Here is a 19,071-nt window from a genome sequence, read left to right on the forward strand (position 1 = left end):
TCGCCCGTGTTGGTTCCCGTCACGGTGCTTCATGGCGTGGAGACACCACACGTGGTTTGTTCACCGGTTGGCGGGTATTCGGGTCGTTTCCACAATTTGACTATTGCGAATGTAGCTGCTACGAACCTTCCTGTACGAGCTCTTGTGTGCACATACGTTGTCGTTTCTCTTGGGTAAACACCTGGGAGTGGAATCCTGGGTCGTGTGGTAAATTTATGTTCACTTTGGAAGAAATTGGCCGCGCGTTTTACGCTCCCACCAGTGACGTAGGAGGGTCCCGGTGTTTCCGTAGCTTTGTCAACACGTGCGTCGGGCCTTCCTCGTGGTACAGCCACCCTGGTGTGTGCGAGGTGGTGACGCGTTCGCTTTCAGTTCGGATTTTCGTAATAACTCCCGGTGCCGAGCATCTTTTCAAATTGGACTAGACATTTCACCAAAGAAGATACCCAGCGTTCCTCCTCCTTCCTTGATGAAACGTCTAATAACATTTTTTTTTGCCTGTTTTTTTACTTGCTTGGTTGTCTTATGATTACTGTTTTAAATTTTATATTTGGTTTCAATTGCTGTAAAATACACCTAATAACCTAGAGCGTATGTTTGTCTTATATTTGAGCTGCAAGTGTCCTAGAGACAAATCCCTTATTACATCTCATCCGCAAACATTTTATCCCAGTTTCGTTATCTTACCGTCACTTGAAGCACAGAATCTGCACTGTTGATCAACTCGGATTCATCCTTCATGGACTCCTGCTTTTGGCGTTGCACCTAAGAACGCTGCCAGTCTCAAGGTCACGAAGATTTTCTCTTCTGTGTCCTTTCAAAAATCTTACAGCTTCAGATCTTACACTCGGGTTTATGGTTGATCTCGAGTTAACTTTTGTGCAGCGTAAGGTAGGGTCCAAATTCTGTTTTTACATGGGTTTCCAATTGTCATAGCCACCACTTGCTGAAAAGAGCATTTTCCCCCCTCGAAAGCCGTGGCACTTTCGTCAAAAATCAATTGGCGATAAATCTATGAATCTATTTCTGGACTCTCAACGCGGGTTCCATTGATCCATATGTCAGTCCTTATGCCAGAAGACACTGTGTTTGTTGCTGTTACCGTGTAGTAAGTTTTCAAATTGGAACGTGTAAATTCTCCAACTTTGTTTCCTTTCAGCATTGTTCGGCTGTCCTGTGTCCTCTGCGTGTCCATGCAAGTTTTACGATCAGATTGCTGATTTTGCTCCCCAAACCCCAAAACACTCTCATTTTGACAAGGATTGCATTCAATCTATTAATCAATTTGGCGAATATTGCCACTTGAACAATAGTGAGTTCTCCAGCCCATTAACAGTGGGTGTCTCTGTATTTATCTAGATCTTCTTTAATATGACTTAGAAATGCTGTGGAGACGCCTAGGTGGCTCAGTTAACCGTCTGACTTCGGCTCAGGTGGTGATCTCATGGTCTGTGGGTTCGAGCCCTGAGTCGGGCTCTATGCTGATAGCTCGGGGCCTGGAGGCTGCCGCGGATTCTGGGTCTCCCTCCCTCTTGTTGCCCCTCCCTTGATTGTGCTCTTTCTCTCTCTCTCTCTCAAAAATAAGCAACAAAAAAAGAGAGACACTTGAGTGGCTCAGTCAACCGTCCGACTTTGGATCAGGTCATGATCTCCTGGTTCGTGGGTTCGAGCTCCACGTCGGGCTCTGTGCTGACAGCTCGGAGCCTGGAGCCTGCATCTGATTCTGTGTCCCCCTCTCTCTCTGCCCCTCCTCTCCTCTCGCTCTGTCTCTCTCAAAAATAGATCATTACAAAAAAAAAAAAATGCTGCATAGTGCTCAAGTCTTACACTCCGTTTGTTAAACTGACTCCTAGTTACTTTCTTTTCAATGCTGTTGTGAATGGAATTTTTTCTCAATTTTGTCGCTGGATTGCTCATTGCTAACATAAAGAAATGTGGCTGGTTTTTGTATATTGCTCTTGGATCCTGGAACCGTGCTGAACTTGATAATTAGCAGAAGTTTTTCCTCTAAGTCCTGCCACTTGGCCCCAAATGCGTCACAAATGCAGAAGTGGACAGTTTCTGGTGGAGGAAAAAGGAACCTCAGGTAACTGGAAAGTACCAGGAAAATAATGGAGAGAAAGAAACTTAGGGAAATTAGCCCATGAGATTAAGTTTTGGAAAAACATGAAAATGTCAATTCACGTGGGTAAAGACAACAGACACCGATGATGTGATACCACCGATGTTTGAATGATCTGACAGGGACTTTCAAGCGGCTTTTAAAATGCTTTAACCAGAAACTGCAAAAAGTCTTGACACAAATTGAAATAGAACGGCTCAGCAAAGGGAAAGACATAAAAAAAAAAAAAAAAAAAAAAAAGAGGCAAATGGAAATTTTGGAATTGAAAAGTAGAATAACCTAAAGGGAAAAAGACCCTCATGGAGGGATTGAATACCAGAACTGAGATGACAAGAGAGTCAATGAACTTTGAAGACACAGCAACAGAAATTCATCTGAGCAAGAGAGAAGATTTAAAAAAATGAACCGTCTCAGGGACCCACGGGACGACAGAGCTAATGTTTGTTTCATTAGAGTCCCAGGAAAGAGAGGAGAAAGACCGTGAGACTCAAAAAATATTTTAGGAGATTATGGCTGAAAGCTTCACAAGTTTGGTGAAAGACATCAACTTATAATTTAAAAAAACAGAACAAATCCCACCCAGGAAAAACTGAAAAAAATCCACACCAAGTCACTTAAAAAATTTTTTTTTATGTTTATTTACTTTGAGAGAGAAACAAAGCACAAGCAAGGAAGGGGCAGAGAGAGAGGGAGACACAGAATCCGAAGCAGGCTCCAGGCTCCGAGCTGTCAGCGCAGAGCCCGATGCGGGGCTCGAACTCGCGAACCGTGAGATCATGACCTGAGCCGAAGTCGGACGCTTACCTGATTGAGCCACCCAGGCGCCCCCACACCAAGACACTTTATACTCAAATTGCTGGAAACTAAAAACAGAGAAAAAAAAATCTTAAAAGCAGCCAGAGAAAATGTGTGTTACCTATAGAAGAACGATGATTTGAATGCCAGACTTTGTTATCGGTAATACAGTATCTTTTTGGTGCTGAAAGAAAAGAATCTTTGTTCAGATTTCTATATCCGGCAAACTTCCTTAACCTGACAAAGGGCATTGATAAAAGTCCTACAGCTAAATCGTACTTCATGTGAAAGCCTGAATGCTTCCAGCTGGGATTAGGATCACGGCAAGGGCGCCCTCCCTCAGCACTCTTACTTCACGCAGTGCTGGAAAGTCCAGCCAGTGCAATGGGGCAAGAAAAGGAAATAAAAGGCATATTGATTGGGAAGGAAGAATAAAGCCATCCTTATCTGTAGACAACGCAGCAATCTGTGTAGAAAAATCCCAGGGAATCTATTTTTTAAACAGAACCAAACTCTTAGAACCAGTAAGTGAGTTTAAGCAAGGTTGCAGGATAGGAGATTGACACATCAAAATCAACTGTATGCCCAGATAGATACAAGCAATGAATAATTGGAGACCACAATTTTCAGACTATCACTTTTGCCAAAGCTTCCCAAATTTTGCCAAAGCTTCCCAAAACGTCCAGGTGCAAATCTAGCAAAATACGAAAAGGTTCTGAGTACTGAAAACGACAAAATGCTGTTGAAAGAAATCAGATACGATCTACATAAATAGAAAGGCTTACCATGTTCATGAATTTGAAGGCTGAGCATAGCAAAGATGTCAGTTCTCCTCAAAGTGATCTATAGACTTCACACATCACGAGGCAAAATTCCAGCAAGATTTTTTTTTGTAGGCAGAGATGGGCAAATTCTAAAATGCACACGTAAGAGCAATGGAACTAGACGTAAAACAACTGGAAAGAGAACAAAACTGCTGGAAGCCACCTGATTGGAACACTTACCACCCAGCTGCCTGAGCAACACAGGGTGGGACTGGTGTTAGAGGGACCCGGGCGCCGACCAGATGGGTGGTCCAGAAACAGAGCCACGGAAAACTCTGGCAGCCGTGTGAGCGCGGCTCAGCGTAGGACAAGCAGCTGTCTCAGCAAACGGAACTGGGCCGGTGTCAGCCACGCGCGAGGGGGGAGCCCGTACCTCCAGTCCACACCTCAGGCGAAGGTAAGCTCAAAGGGAGTCCCGGGTTTAAGTGCACAACATACACAACTTGCGCAGGAGATCACGGGACGCGATCTTCACGACACGGGCTTGCTCGGAGTTTGCAGAGACGCCATCGGAGAAGAAACTGATAAACTGGACTTCATCCCCACGCAGACTTTTGCTCCCCCAGAGACACTGTCAAGGGAACACAGGAAACAGGTGCTGTGAACCCCGTGTCGGAGGAGGGTCGCAGAGTGTCCACACTGAGACAGCACTATCTGCAGGTAGGAAAGGTCTTCATCCAAAGCGGATGCGGGGACGACGAAGAGGCCACGAGAAGACCTCGGTGTCATTAGACACCAGAGACCCCCCCCCCCAGCCCCGACGAGGCGCCCCCAGGGCCTATGGGAGGCCAGGGAGCAGCTGTGGAGGGAGCAGGCGGGCAGCGGCCCCCGGGCGACGGTCTCGGCTCCCGCTTCCCACCCGACACGGGATGTGGCAATCCCAGCCCTGGCCGGTCACCCGGACACGGGATGCACGTTCACACAAAAACCGGGCACGAACGTGGTAGGAGGCTTTGTGTGCAACAGGAGGCAACAACCGAACGTTCTTCAGTGCGTGAACGGCCACCCGTCTACACCGCGGGACGCCGAGGCACCGAGAGGAACAAGCTGTGGATTCACACACAAGCGCCCGGGTGAATCCCAGGCCTGCTGCGGCGGCCACCGCTTGGAGGGCGGGGCCAGGGCCCAGGGCAGACCAAGCCACCGCCGGGGGGGGGGGAACCAGAGCAGGGCTTCAGGGCGAAGGGGGGTGGGGGGTGAGGGGGGGTGAAAGGGGCGAAGGGGGTGGGGGTGGGGGTTGGGGGGGTGAAAGGGGTGAGGGAGAGGTGAAGGAGGGATGAGGGGGTGAGGGGTGAAGGGGGAGTGAAGAAGGGGTGAAAGGTGGTAAAGAGGGGGTGTGAAGGGGGGTGAGGGGGTGAAGGGGGGATGAGGGGGGGTGAGGGAGGTGAAGGGGGGGTGAGGGGGGCGGAGCGGGGGTGAGGGGGGCGGAGCGGGGGTGGAGGGGGGGTGGGGGGGTCTACCTGCCACAGCAGGAGGCGGTCCTTGGGGTGACGGAACTGCTTCGATCCCGGTGGAGCGACGACTCTCCAAACAGTCCACGAAACCGTCCACGCAAATAGAAGCGGCAATTTTTCAGAATGATAATTAAAAATCAGCCGAACAAAAGATTTTTAAAGGATACATTTCAGGCCTCGTTTGCGCGCGCCGGGCTTTCTCTTTGGAGCGGGTTCTCCCGGAGGGGGACGGGCGGTCACCTCCTCGGGGACCCCCTCCGCCAGGGGATCCCACCAGGGCGCAGCCGTGCGCCTGCGCCCCGCAGCTGCAACGGGGCGCGCCCGCACCCTGGGGCGGGGGCTCCCTCGAGGGTCAGGGCCGGCGCTGCGAGGTGGGGGGGGGGGGGCGCCGAGAGCCATTTGCGGGGGGATCCGGGGGCCGAGAAAAGCGAGACGTCCTCAAAGACGTTTCCCCGGGAAAGGCCAAAGCGGGGCTGGGGGGCAGGGGGGACCTGGAGCCACCTCCCTGGCCCCCGAGGCCCGCCCCCACAGGACTCGGGAGGGCTCACAGGGCCGCCCCCTCCCCGCGACACACGGGGCGCAGGGCTCTCGCCCCTCCGGGGCCGGAAGCCGAGCCCCAGCCCCCTCCCCCGGGACAGCTCCCTCCCCCCCCCCCCCCCAGCCGCTCGGGGGGCGTCCGAGGTCGCCGGGCCCAACCCCCGCAGCTGCTCCCTCGCCCCGCCCCGCCCGCGCCGGCTGCCTCCCCCGCGCCGCGCGGCGACCCTCCCCAGCCTGCCCCCGAGACCCGGGCTCAAACCGGCCCTCGGAATCGCGTTGGGGGATGGGGGGTTGGGGGGGGGGCGGATGACCACGAGGTCGCCTGGCTCCGTCCCCTTCCCCGACCCAGGGACCTGAGCCCGCGCCCCACCCCCTTCCCGGGATCTGAGGCTCCCCCCCCCCACCCCATTCCCGCCCCCGGGCTCCGAGCACACGCCCCGCCCCCGGACCCGGATCCGAGGACACGCCCCGCCCCCGCCCCGAACCCCTCGTGCGTCCCCATCTGCAGGGCGACCCCCTGGCCTCTCGCTCCGGGTGTTGCAGCGGCTCGCATCGGCTCTGCTCTCCACGCTTCTGCGTGCCCCGCACCCCTGCTCGCGGAGTCCGAGGCCCCTCCCACAGCCTTCACGGGGGAAGAAAGCCCACTGCTTCTCAGGGGGAAGCCCGCTCTGCCCCTCCTCCTCCCCGCCCTCCTCCCTCCCTTCGGGTCCTGTGACTCTTTCCGTGTCCACCCCCGGGCCTTTGCACTGACTCTTCCCTCTCCCCTAACGTTTTTCCTCTACGTGTCGTGAGCAGAATTACAAATCAAACTTGAATTTTCCTTGCTGTCAACATGGAAAAAGACTTCCCACTCCCTTCTCTTAGAGCATTTCCTATAAAAAACTAGTAAGTTCTTTCTGTCCCTTTGAGATGGATGCAAACTTTTTGAAAAGCTATAAACAAGCCTCGGGCCAGTTTTGCCTTCCAGGAACGTTTTTCTTGAGAGTCTCAGAGCGATCTCTTTGAAATGGAAACAACAGGGAAGGTACCCCTCCCCTCGGGACTTAGAAGCCTGGCCCCAAGTGGATACCAGCTGTCACAGAAATAGAGTCATTTAAAATTTGCTTGGAATGAAAGGGGACAGCCGCCGCAATGACCACCCAATCACCAGGTAAACTTACAGTGAACTGTGCCGCACAGGGCGCCAAGTCCTTTAAAGAGAGGCTTTATGGCTCTCAGTCAGGAGAGCGCGCAACTCTTGATCCCTGGGTTGGAAGGTGGAGGCCCACGCTGGGTTTAGAGAACACGTAAAAAAACAAGCCTTTGGGGGGAAAAAGTCTTATTGTGGTAAAATATACCTAAGGTAAGGTTTTCCGTTTGAACAATGTTGAAGCGGTACAACCCAGTAGCATCGGGTACGCTCACATTGTTGTGCACCCGTTACCACCATTTGTGTTTTGAGAGCGTGCACGAGTGGGGGAGGGGCGGGGGGGGGGGGGAGAGAGAGAATCACAAGCAGAGCGCCTGCTCAGTGCAGAGCCCAACGTGATGCTCTATCCCACGACCCCGGGATCATGACCTGAGCTGAAATCAAGAGTCGGACACTTAACGACTGAGCCACCCAGGCGCTCCTATTTCCAGAACTTTTTAATCATCCCAAACAAAAACTCTGTACCTATGAAACTCCCCACCCCTCGTCCCTCAGGCCACGGTGACCTGTGGTCTTCACGTGCCTATCTGTGCAGCTGTTACGAGTGGAATCACAGCCTGTGGCCGTTTGTGTCTGGTTTATTTCGCTGAGGGTAGTGTTTTCGAGGCTCATCCTGTTGTAGTTGTAGGCAGGTGTCAGCACCTCGTTCCTTCCAGTGCTAATATTCCACTGTGTGGATACGCAACGTTTGGTTCATCCGTCGATGGGCACACGGGGAGGGTACAACTTTACAACTTCACTCCTTTGCCTGTGGAGATCCAGTTTTCCCAGCACCGTTTGTTCAAAAGACACCCTTTCTCCCTTGAAATGGTCTTTTCACCTGTTGAAAATCAATTGACCACATATACGAGAGTTTATTTCTGGACACTCGATTCTATCCCATTGGTCTGTGTGTCTGTCCTTGAGCCAATACCACACTCCTGATTGCTGAAGCTTCGTAGTAAGTTTTGAAATCAGGACGTGTGAGACCAACTTTGGTCTTTTTCAGTATATATTTTGTCTATTCAGTTCCCTTGTGATTCCATATGAATTTTATCTATTATTATTATCTTAAAATATTTATTTATTTTTGAAGCGCAAGTGAGGGGAGGGCAGAGAGAAAGAGAGCGAGACACAGAACCCGAAGCAGGCTCCTGGCTCTGAGCCGTCAGCACAGAGATCGACATGGGGCTCGAACTCATGAACCGGGAGATCATGACCCGAGCCTTAGTCGGACACCTAACCAACTGAGCCACCCAGGCGCCCCTTATTATTATTATTATTATTTTTAAAAGATTTGTTTTATTTAAGTAGTCTCTACACCCAGCATGGGGCTTGAACTCACAACCCTGAGATCGAGAGTCACGTGCTTTACCAGCTGAACCAGCCAGGTGCCCCTCCATATGAATTTTAAGATAGATTTTTCTGTTTCTTCAAAAACACCATGGAAGACATTGCTTCGAATCTGTAGATCACTTAGGGTAGTACTGACATCGTAACAGTATTAAACCTTCCAATCCATGAACACAGATGCCTTTCCACAGAGGCTGAAACACACTTGTAGTTTACATCGTAGGAGTCGTCCTCCTCCTTGGCTGAAGTTATTTCTAAGTATTCTTCTCTGATGCTATCGTAGATGGAATTGTTTCCTTAATTTCCCTTTGCCAGTGTTCTTTGTGAATGCATATAGATCCAACTGACTTTTTTAAAAAAGTGTTTAGTTATTTTTGAGGGGGGGAGGGGCAGAGAGAAAGAGGGGGACAGAGGATCTGAAGCAGGCTCAGTGCAGACAGCAGAGAGCCCATCGTGGGGCTTGAACTCATGAACCATGAGATCGTGACCTGAGCCGAAGTCGGATGCTCAAACGACTGAGCCACCCAGGTCCCAAGTTGCAACTGACTTTAGTGTGTTGGTTTTGTGTCCTATTTTGAATTCATTTGTCAGTCCTAGAAGTGTTCTGGGGGGAATCTTTAGGGTTTTCTACATATCAGATCATGTCATCTGCAAATAGAGATAATTTAATTCTCCAATTTGCATGACTTTTATATCTATTTCTTGCTTAATTGCTCTGGCTAGCACTCTCGGTGCCGAGTTGAATGTTGAGAGTGAGTGTCTTTGTCTTGTTCCGGAGTAAAGTTTCCAGCCCTTCACCATTGAGTGTGATGTTAGCTGTGAACTTGTCATAGGTGACCTTTATCATGTCAAGGAAGTTCCTGTCTATTCCTAGTTTATTAAGCATTTTTATCACGAAAGAAGGATGCTTTTTCTGCACCAATTGAGATGATCGTGTGTGGTTTTTTTCCTTCATTCTGTAAATGTGGTGTATTACATTGATTGATTTCTGGATATTGAATCACCCTTGTGTTCCAGGAGTAAATCCCAATTGGTCATGGTGTGTAATCCTTTCAAGATGCTTCTGAATTCAGTTTGCTGGTATTTTGTTGAGGATTTCGACACCTATACTCACAAGGGTATTGAACTGTAGTTTTCTTTTTTTTTTAATTTTTTTAATGTTTTTATTTATTTTTGAGACAGAGAGAGACAGAGCATAAATGGGGGAGGGGCAGAGAGAGAGGGAGACACAGAATCAGAAGTAGGCTCCAGGCTCTGAGCCATCAGCCCAGAGCCCGACGCGGGGCTCGAACTCACGGACGGTGAGATCGTGACCTGAGCTGAAGTCGGACACTTAACCGACTGAGCCACCCAGGCGCCCCTGTAGTTTTCTTTTTTAAGTTTATTTGTCTTTTTTTTTTTTTTTTTTTTTTTTAACATTTTTTATTTATTTTTGGGACAGAGAGAGACAGAGCATGAACGGGGGAGGGGCAGAGAGAGAGGGAGACACAGAATCGGAAACAGGCTCCAGGCTCCGAGCCATCAGCCCAGAGCCTGACGCGGGGCTCGAACTCACGGACCGCGAGATCGTGACCTGGCTGAAGTCGGACGCCCAACCGACTGCGCCACCCAGGCGCCCCAAGTTTATTTGTCTTGAGAGAGAGAGTGTGAGTGGGGGAGGGGAGAGAGAGAGAGAGAGAGAGAGAGACAGAGAATTCCAACCAGGCTCCACCTGTAGTGTGGAACCCAACACAGGGCTTGATCTCATGACCCTGAGATCATCACCTGAGCCAAAATGAGAGTCAGATGCTAAACCGACTGAGCCCCCCAGGCGCCCCTGAACTGTAGTTTTCTTATAGTGTCTTTCTGGCTTTGAAATTGGTAATGAGTTAGGATATTTCCCCTTCTATTTTTTTGGAAGAGTTGGGAAGTTAATTCTTCTTAAAATGTTTAATTGAATTCACCAGCAAAGCCCTCTCTCCTGGCCTTTTCTTTGTTGGGAGGTTTTCCATAACTGATTCAATCGCTTGCTTTTTGTCTAGTCAGATTTTCTATTTCTTCTTGACTCGGTTTTGGTAGCTTGCGTGCTGGGAGTTTGTCCATTGCATTTAGGTTACCCTGTATTTGTTGCTGTACAGTTGCCTTTAGGATGCTTTTGAAATCCTTTTCATTTCTGTAAAATTAATAGTAATATCCTCAGTTGACTTGTGATTTTAGTAATCTGAGTCTTCTCTCTTTTTTCTTAGTCAATCTGACTAAAAAGAGGTGCGTTCATTCTGTTGATGCTTTTAATGAACTAACTTTTGATTTCACCCATTTTCTCGGTTTCTGTAGTCTCCATGTCACTTATTTCCATGCTAACCTTTATTTTCCTTCCTCCTACTAGTTCTGAGTGTAGTTTTCTGGGTTTTGCCTTTTGTTCCCAATTGTGGCATCTACTGGAGGATACACATATTCACATTTAAGGAAATTTCTGTTAAGTCACCGAATGATCACAGAAATAATGGAACCAGAAATCCAATGACCACATGTAACAAGAAATAAAGACTTTGCATAAACAGTTTGGAAAAGTCACTAAACAAATGGAAGATTAGCCTTCAATATGCAAAACTCAACAATTCATGAGGAGCGGGAGAGTGTGGTCTTTTTTTTTTTTTAAGATTTTTTATTTTTAAGTAGTCTCTGTACCCAATGTGGGACTTGAACTCACAACCCTGAGATCAAGAGTTGTGTGCTCCACTGACTGAGCCCACCAGACGCCCCAGGAGAATGTGATCTGCAGAGTTACATTACGCTCAGAACGTTCAGTGTTCAACAAAAAAGTACAAAGTATTCCAAAAAATAGAAAATATGGCCCGTTCTTAGGGGAAAAAGAGATTTATACAGAAACCAGCTCTGAAGAAGTCCACACACTGGAATTAATAGACACAGATGTTAAATCAACATCTTTAATTTGTGTAACAAGTTAAAGGAAATCAGGGGAACAAGGTACAAAGAGGGAATTCCAGTAAAGAGACAGGAATTGTGAAAAGCGACCAAATAGAAAATCCGGAGCTGGAAAGTACAGTGGCTGAAATGAAGAATTCACCAGGGAGACTTTACAACACGTTTAAGCACGCTGGAAGATGAAGCCATTGAAATCACCCAGTTTTAGAAGCAAAAATAAAAAGAATAAAGAAAAAGGGAAGGGCGAGGGAGACCTAGGGAACACCATCAGGACTACTCACATGCACATCGTGGGCATCCCAGAAGGAGAAGAGAGATAATGGGACGTACACATATTTGAAGGAATAATGGCCCCAAACTCCCCAAATGTGATGAACGATATGAATCTGTATATCCAGGAGTCTCAGCAAATTCCAAGCAGGATAAACTCAGAGGTCCCCACTAGGACACATTATAATCAAACTATCAAGGGCCAAGGTCAGAGAAAATCTTTAAAGCAGCGAGAGAGATACCGACTTGTCACATACAAGAGATCCTCAAAAAGGTTTTAGGCAGATTTCTCATTAGAAGACATGGAGACCAGAAGGCAGTAGGATGACATACTTAAAGTCATGAAAGACAAAAACAAAACCCTGTCAACCAAGAATTCTGTATCCAGAAAAACTGTCTTCCAAAAACAAAGGGGAAAGTGAGATACTTCCTGATAAGTAAGACCTGAGAGAGTTGATCGCAAATAGATATCCTGTATGAGAAACGCTAAAGGGCCAAAATGACAGGACCCTAGACACTAACTCAAAGCTGCATGAAGAAAGAACAGGTGACTACACAGAAAGATATACAAGCTGGCATTACTGCATTTTGGTTTGTAAGTCGTCCTTTTCCCCCCCTATATGATTTAGAAATGCAGGAAGCAATCTGTCAGTGGGCACACAGTTCATATCTGTGACAACAACAGGGGATAGGAGCTGAATGTCTGTACACTATTGAGACTCAATTGGTATTCTTCAAACTATGGTGTTCTAATTCTAAGATTTCAATTGTAACTTTCAAGGCAACCACTGGGAGAATACCGAAAAGAATATACAGAAAAGGAAAGGAGAAGGAACTCAAAATGGTACCATACAGAAATCAACTAAATACCAAAAACAGGCAGTAGTGGGGGAAATGAGGAAGAAAAACCATATGAGACACACAGCAAAGAAATGACTAACTGGTGGAAGTAAATCCTTTCTTTTCAGGAATCTCTTTAAACGTAAATGGATTAAACTCTCCAATTAAAAGGCAGGGATTGGCAGAGTGCATAAAACAACATGATCCATCTGCGACATGCTGTACAAGAGACTCACTTTAGATAAAAAGACACACAGAGGTGGAAAGTCAAAGGATGGAATAAGGTGCTCCATGCAGGGGCACCTGAGGGGCTCAGTTCGTTAGGCATCTGACTTCAGCTCAGGTCATGATCTCACAGTTGTGAGTTGGAGCCCCGCATCCATTCTCAGTGCAGAGCCCACTCTGGGTCCTTGTCTCCCTCCCTCTGCCCCTCCCCCGCCCATGCTCTCTCTGTCAAAAATAAGTAAACATTAAAAAAAAAGATATCCCATGCAAACTGTAATCAAAGAGAGCTGGGGTGCCTGTATTATTATCACATGAAATAGGCTGTATGTCAGGTGCCCTTTGGACAAGTTGTCATTTCTCACGATCGTGTATAGAAAGGGTTGTACCTGCCCAGCTCATGTGAGAGGGTGAGTTTTCTGCCTTGCAATCTCTTAACACTTATTCAATAGCAAAACTGTTCAATTCTTCCCAGCCTTTGTAGAGAGGACTCACCGGGTTGGCAGGAGACTGTTTTTAACCGTTGGTCCCAATGGTGTCCTCTAACTCCCTTATCTCCTTTTTGTCTTTGCATGAGACCCACCTGCCACTATGCCCCCAGGACCAGCTCCTTCCCTTATCCAGCTCTGCCTTTTCTTTCTTTTTTTAATGTCTATTTAGTTTTGAGAGACAGAGAGAGACAGTGAAAGAGCAGGGGAGGAACAGAGAGAGGGAGACACAGAATCAGAAGCAGGCTCCAGGCTCCAAGCTGTCGGCACAGAGCCCGATGTGGGGCTCAAACCCACGAACTGCGGAGATCATGACCTGAGCTGAAGTCGGTTGCTTAACCGACTGAGCCACCAGGCACCCCTCTGCCTTTTCTGAATGCCCTTTTCACATCCCAGATAATGTACTCACTGTTTTATGGGTTTTTTTTGCCTTGCTCCTCTGCCTCGGGCAGGGGCCTGTGTCTATGTTGTTCACTGAGGGAGTAGGCACACAGCAGTCACTACATAAGTCCTGGTAAATGAATGAATGTCCAATAGGCAGCTCAAACTCACCAGGGCCAAACACTATAGCTGCTGTGTCCCCTGTTCAGCCCATGGAGCTCTGCCTTCCAGTCACTGAGGCCGAAATGTTGGTCATTTTTGCTCATACCCATGGTGTCCATGCTGGACGTCCCATGGCCCCACCTGCCTGCCTGTCAGATCCCATCTCTCACCTGTCAGATCCCGTTAGAACCAGGCAGCTCATGGCCCTTCGCCTCTGCAGTCTCAGCTCACAAGGCACCCTCTCCCATACTTCCTGTCTGCTTTCCCGCCTCGTTCTCCCCAGCCTCAGCCTGGCGCGGGGCACCCCATATAATGTATGTATTTAGTCGTCTGTCTCCCGCACGCAAAACTCAGCTCCTGGCAGGGTGATGAACGGTCCCCGTTTGCCTGGGCTTCAGGACTGAGAATCCTGACCCAATCAGGCCCTCGGTCCAGGGCAGACCCAGGCTTGGTCCCCAGTTGCAAGGGCGGGGATCTTTGTCAATGTTACTTCCTGATGCTGGGTCAGTGGGGCACCCAGTGGTACTCAGCACCTGCTTGAGAAATGGGTGAATGAATGCGTGAATGAATGAGGCACACAGATGTCCCAAAGACTCCCTGTGGGTCAAGTGAGAGCCCCGGCGGGGGTGACCTAGCCACCTACCTTTAGCCCTTCCCATCCTGGGGCCTGAGTTCCTCTCATCTTTCTCCTGGACAGGAGTGGCCTGGGATGGGGGAGGGTGTTACGGGTCAAAGCGGGCCTGCCAGGCCAGGGGGCGCTGGGTGTGGCCTAAGATCTTGGCTTGGAGGTTGATCCCTGAGCACCACTGCCACTTGGTGGCAGCACACACGCGGACAGCCGGGAAGCCGTGCCCGAGGAGGCCCCTCCTCACCCCAGTCCCTACAGCCCCGAATGTCCTCGACAGGCTCGCAGTCAGAGCCTGTTTGGGCCTCGGTCTCCCCCACCCGTGGAAGGCCAGGGCTCCCGCAAGTCCTGAAGGCGCCCGCCTCTGGTCTGCTCCCGCACCCCCTCCCTGCTCCACCTCCCGGCAGGTGAGGATTTTCCGGGGTAGCCCTGGGTCCGAGCCCGGATGGTCCAGGTGAGGGGAGCAGGAACGCAGGGCAGGGGCGGCACAGCCGTAGCCAGCGCTCAGTCCCCCTCCCTGCCCTGCGCCTTGACGGGGAGGGGGCACCGCGGGCAGACGGTGTTGGGGGGGGGGGGGGGTAAGAGGACCCCTCGCCTCCAAGGGCCGGGCAATGCGAAAACGTGGTGAGCGCAGACCACAGCCCGCCACCCCCCGAAACCCTGACCTGGGATGGGGGTGGGTGGCCTGGGACCCGAGGGTGAGGCCTCTCTGCCCCTCCGCCCACCCCCCTTTCACCCTCCTTTCAGCTCCTGTTTGACCCGGCCTCTCACGGCCCCTTTCGGGGACCAGACGCTGGAGGGGGTTGCAGGAAAGGGCGCCCCCTTGCTCCGCCCCTTCAGTGTGGGGGGCGGATCTCCGGGCTGAGCGCCAGCAGGGGTGAACCAGCGGCACACCCCTCTCCTCCCACTGTCCCTCCCATACATGGCCCCGGGCAGGCCGCCGAGGTATTGGCATCTCCAGCCTATGGGGTGTCCTCGGGGGACAGCCTGGGGCTCGTACGTGGTGGGGGTCGCGGGGGGAGGGCAGCAGGCTCTGTCTGCGGCCTGTGGTTCCGCCCTCGCCTCCTCGGCAATCCCGCCCCCCCCCCCCCCATTTTAACAGGTACAGCTGGGCGCCATAACCCTCCCCCACCCCACCTGCCGCAGGGCTTCCGTCGCCCTGCAGACCCCGCGTCTGTCCTCAAGCGAAGAGGCGAGCTAGGCGCACAAGTGTTTACTGGTTTTGCCCACTCCTGGTCTGCTGTAGCCACCGCCCCCCACCCCCTGCAGGGCGGGAAGGGGGCCAGGCCCCGGGTGCCTGGTGGGGGGCCACTGTGGTCAGGTGGACACGAGCGGGGACTCCAGATGCAGGAGGGACAGCCTGGCAGTGCCTGTGAGCAAGCAGGACAGTTCTGTGGGGGCACATCTGCCGGGCCGGCCGCTGGGCGACCCCTGGCCTGGGTGTGGAAATCACGCTGCAGGGCCAAGGGTCCCTCTGTGGTCCTTGAGCACAGATGGCACACAGTGGCCCTTAATGACACTTCTGAGAAGGGCACATCCCTTTGGGTGGCTCCTGAGGCCACAGGAAGTGGCCAGCCTTGACCCGACTGGCTGTGCAAGGTGACCTGAGCTCTGGGAGGGTAGGTGCAGGGGGCCGGGCGGAGGCCCCGCCTGGGCAGTGGGGGGCCGCCCTGCTAGCATGTGGACAGTCAGTATGGGAGCGCTCTGGGCAGGGGCTGGGGGTGGTCCTGGGCCAACGGAGCCTGGTCAGCCATAGCAAGTGTGGGGTCGCACTCTGCTTTCCAGCGCTCAGGCAGGGGCCAGGGATGGTGGCCGTGACCCCGGGTGGTCCGGAGGGAGCCTGCACCAAGCTGAGACAGGACAGGTCGGAGGCCAGGCCATCCAGGAGAGAGGGCAGCCCACCCAGCCATTCCGTGGCCTTCAGCAGGGGGTTCAGGGAGGGGCTGAGGGCCCTTCATCTGACCCAAAGCTCCCCGCCCAGCTTGAGGGCCCCCAGGGAGCTGTGCGCGGTTGGGGAGACGCAAGGTGGCCGGCCCCACAGCCCGTGTGCAGGCGAGCCGCCTCTAAGTTCTGAGGCCTGGCTTTTGCTGCCAGAGGCTCGGAGCCCCAGATGTGAGCCCTCTGCACCCCAGCATTCAGCCAGGGCATCTGCTTGTGCTCCGTGAGGCTCCTGGCCTCAGTCCGCTGTCCCCTGGGTGGCAGCTGGAAAGAGAGGGACGGGAGTGCTGCTTCAGTCTACACAATACCAACCTTGTCTGGGGGCACAGCCTCCTCCAGCTCACCCCCAGCTGTGTGGCCGGGGGAAGGAGAGGGAGCCGTGGGCTCCAAATGCTCCGGGCTCATTGGGCAGGCCCTTCTAGGCCCTTCCAGGCCTTTCCAGGCTGCCCGTCCTTTCTTCGGGGGCAGTCCACTTAGACCCCCAAAGCAGCCCGGTCTCTCTGCTCACAGGCCGGTCCCTGGGACCCTGGGACTCACCCGGTGTGGCATGGAGGTTCTGGCAGTGGCTGGGGTCAGCTCCCAGGTCACCTGGCTGGCAGGCGGTGGAGCCCCGCCCCAGATACGGGCCCTCAGGGGTGACCGTCGCCCCTTTGGCCTGTGATCTGCTGGAGGGGATCTTGGCTGAGGAATGGGGGCCCAGACTTGACTGAAAAGCTCCTCTGGGGGCTGGGAGGGGTTGGAAGACACGGGTGTAAGAGGCCCTGGCCAGGCCACCAGCTTTGGAAAGGGTGCGAGCCGCCCGGAGGCCTGGGTGCGAGCCCCTTCCCATCTCCCTCTCCCTCCAGGGCTCCTGCCGTCCACTCTCCGTCAGCAGCCAGAGGGCTTCCACACATGCAGGTGGCGATGCCCACTCCCACTTAACAGCCCGGTGCCCTTCTCAGGCCCCGCAGGCAGAGGCCACCCTCCTGGGCCACACCCAGGACCTACACGGTTCGCTCTGCCTCTTGCTAAGCCCGAGATCCCAGGAGTCTGGGCCTAAGCGGCTTGGGTGGGTGAAGGCGGGCTGATGGACGTCCCGAGGCCCCCGACAGTTGGAACCAGAACCCCGGCCAGGGGTGGTGGACACGCAGGGAGGAGGAAGCTGCACCGCGGGTGCCCAAGGATGGACCTCGGGGGTGGGGGTGGGGCCGGGCCCCTACCTTCCGTCCGGCCTGGCTTCGCCCTGGCTCAGAAGCCTGGCCTGACTCCAAGGCAGGTGGCCCCTCTGTCCCCCACTGGCGCCCGGTCTCCCGAGCGGCGCACACTACCCCCGCCCTGAGAGTGAGAGCCAGCGACCGGCTCTGAGCTGAGGATGGGGTCCAGCCCCGGCCTCCTGCGGCCCGTGAGCGTCCACTGCCCCCGCACCCCCGGGGTCGAGGCCCAGGCCCGGCACTCACTGCATTGAAGATCACACAGCTGCTGGGGGGTGGAGAAGTGCACATCGGTCCTCCAGCCCTGCAGGCGGAGGGGGGGCAGCTCGGTCAGCCCGCGGCCCCCTCCCTGCACCCCAACCGTGTCCCCCAGAGCGACAGCCTGGAGAGGAGCTTTGGGGGGCAGGAGTTCCCCTGTGGGCTGATGGCAGGGAAACAGGTCTGGGACTGGAGCAGGTGGGTGGGGGCGGGGTGGGGCGGCACCACCCACCTGGATGCAGGTGCTGGGGGCACAAGCCTCGTCCCTGGGGATGTCCACGAAGGCAACCGCGGAGTCAGCCATGAAGCCACCCTGGGTTGGGAGAGGGGCAGGTCGCGGGAAGTGGGGGTGGGGGGCAAGACCGGCCGTAGTGTGTCGCTGTGGCACAGGGACACAGGTGTCACACACAGCAGAGCAGCCCTGCACCCCTCCACACCGGGCGGTCTCCAGGGAAGCCAAGGGGTCAACCACCTTCCCCAGGGAGGCGCCCACCCCGCCTGGCTCACTGAGGCTGGAGGGAGAGGCGTGGCCTGGATCGCTGGGTGGCAGGCAGGGGGCCACATCTTCCTTTGGTGACACAGGTGCACCTTGAAGCTGGCAGCGCCGGGCGAGAAGAAGGTGACTCGGAGGTGGCCCTGAGACGCGGCTGGCCGGACAGTCATCTTCCAGGCTGTGGGGTGGAGCGTTGAGGCCCAGCAGCCCCCCCTCCCCCGCCCCCCGCCACTTCCACTCCCCTTCTCACTGACCCGGCACCCTGTCATCCTGCCTGCCTGGCCACGAGGCATCTCTCGGAGCGCAGAAAAGGGCGTTATTTGCTGCAACCGCACAGCAAAAGGCGCAGGCCCCCTCCCTGCCCTGCGGCCCCATGGAGAGCTCACCTGGGAAGCCTAGTCGTTCGAAAGGGCACCTCACCCAGAAGCCCCGGCCGGTGGAGAACTGCAGAGAGGACACGAGGGGTGAGCTGTGGCAGGTGGGGGGTGGCCGGGGGCTCGGGCAGGCTGGGCCTCCTTCCCGCAGAGCCATTCAGCTGCACCCGCTGTCAGACCAGGGTTGGGGGCAGAGGGGTCACTGGGAGGCTGGGCCCCAGGGCCGGGCAAGGTCTGGAGTGAGTGTGGCTGCACGTCCCCGCCCCCACGCCCCGGATCCCTCTGCCGACCCCTCTGCCGGCCTCCCTGCTGCCTCTCCCTAAGCTCCAGGCTGGCGCCGGCCCACTCACCTTCAGGCAGAGCTGGGGCTGTCTGTCCACCAGCGGGTACTGCACCTGTGGGGGGCTCGGGTCAGGCCCTGGCCGTCCGTGCCCACCCCCACCCCGCCCGGTGGCCACTCACCCTGCCCCGTGCCGGCCGGCCGGAGTGCTCCAGCTCGTGGCAGAGGGCCCCTGGCTCCGGGCGCCAGCACAGGCTCACGTGGCCGCTCACGGGACAGGCGGGCTCCCAGCTCAGTGCCTGGCTTCCGGGGGTGGTAGCGGATGGCGTCCCACAGTGCCTCTGTGTCTGCAGGGACCCTCCCCAGGGGCTC

General features: G+C 53.9%; 1 protein-coding gene and 2 long non-coding RNA genes across 3 annotated transcripts in view; 1 reads left to right on the forward strand and 2 right to left on the reverse strand.

Annotated features, from left to right (window-relative positions):
• Positions 1–1,810: 1,810 nt before the first annotated feature.
• Positions 1,811–4,777, reverse strand: LOC109265752 (uncharacterized). Its single transcript, XR_008419564.1, has 4 exons — positions 4,180–4,777; positions 3,703–3,858; positions 3,039–3,101; positions 1,811–2,061 (listed from the first exon to the last, which is right to left on the reverse strand). It is a non-coding gene; the product is annotated as an uncharacterized LOC109265752 (long non-coding RNA).
• Positions 4,778–14,316: 9,539 nt separating this feature from the next.
• LOC109265753 (uncharacterized) lies at positions 14,317–18,888 on the forward strand. Its single transcript, XR_002079352.2, has 3 exons — positions 14,317–14,573; positions 16,950–17,485; positions 18,135–18,888. It is a non-coding gene; the product is annotated as an uncharacterized LOC109265753 (long non-coding RNA).
• Positions 15,373–19,071, reverse strand: part of TTLL8 (tubulin tyrosine ligase like 8) — an 85,071-nt gene continuing 81,372 nt past the window's right edge. Inside the window, 9 exon segments of the mRNA XM_019447265.2 lie at positions 15,373–16,368; positions 16,642–16,830; positions 17,541–17,598; positions 17,785–17,865; positions 18,060–18,223; positions 18,432–18,489; positions 18,770–18,814; positions 18,882–19,004; positions 19,006–19,046. Of these exon segments, the coding sequence (XP_019302810.2) occupies positions 16,343–16,368; positions 16,642–16,830; positions 17,541–17,598; positions 17,785–17,865; positions 18,060–18,223; positions 18,432–18,489; positions 18,770–18,814; positions 18,882–19,004; positions 19,006–19,046 (785 nt within the window). The 3' untranslated portion in view covers positions 15,373–16,342.

This window comes from Panthera pardus, unplaced genomic scaffold, assembly GCF_024362965.1.
Source record: "Panthera pardus isolate Hobbes unplaced genomic scaffold, ASM2436296v1 HiC_scaffold_6, whole genome shotgun sequence".
NCBI lineage: Eukaryota > Metazoa > Chordata > Mammalia > Carnivora > Felidae > Panthera > Panthera pardus.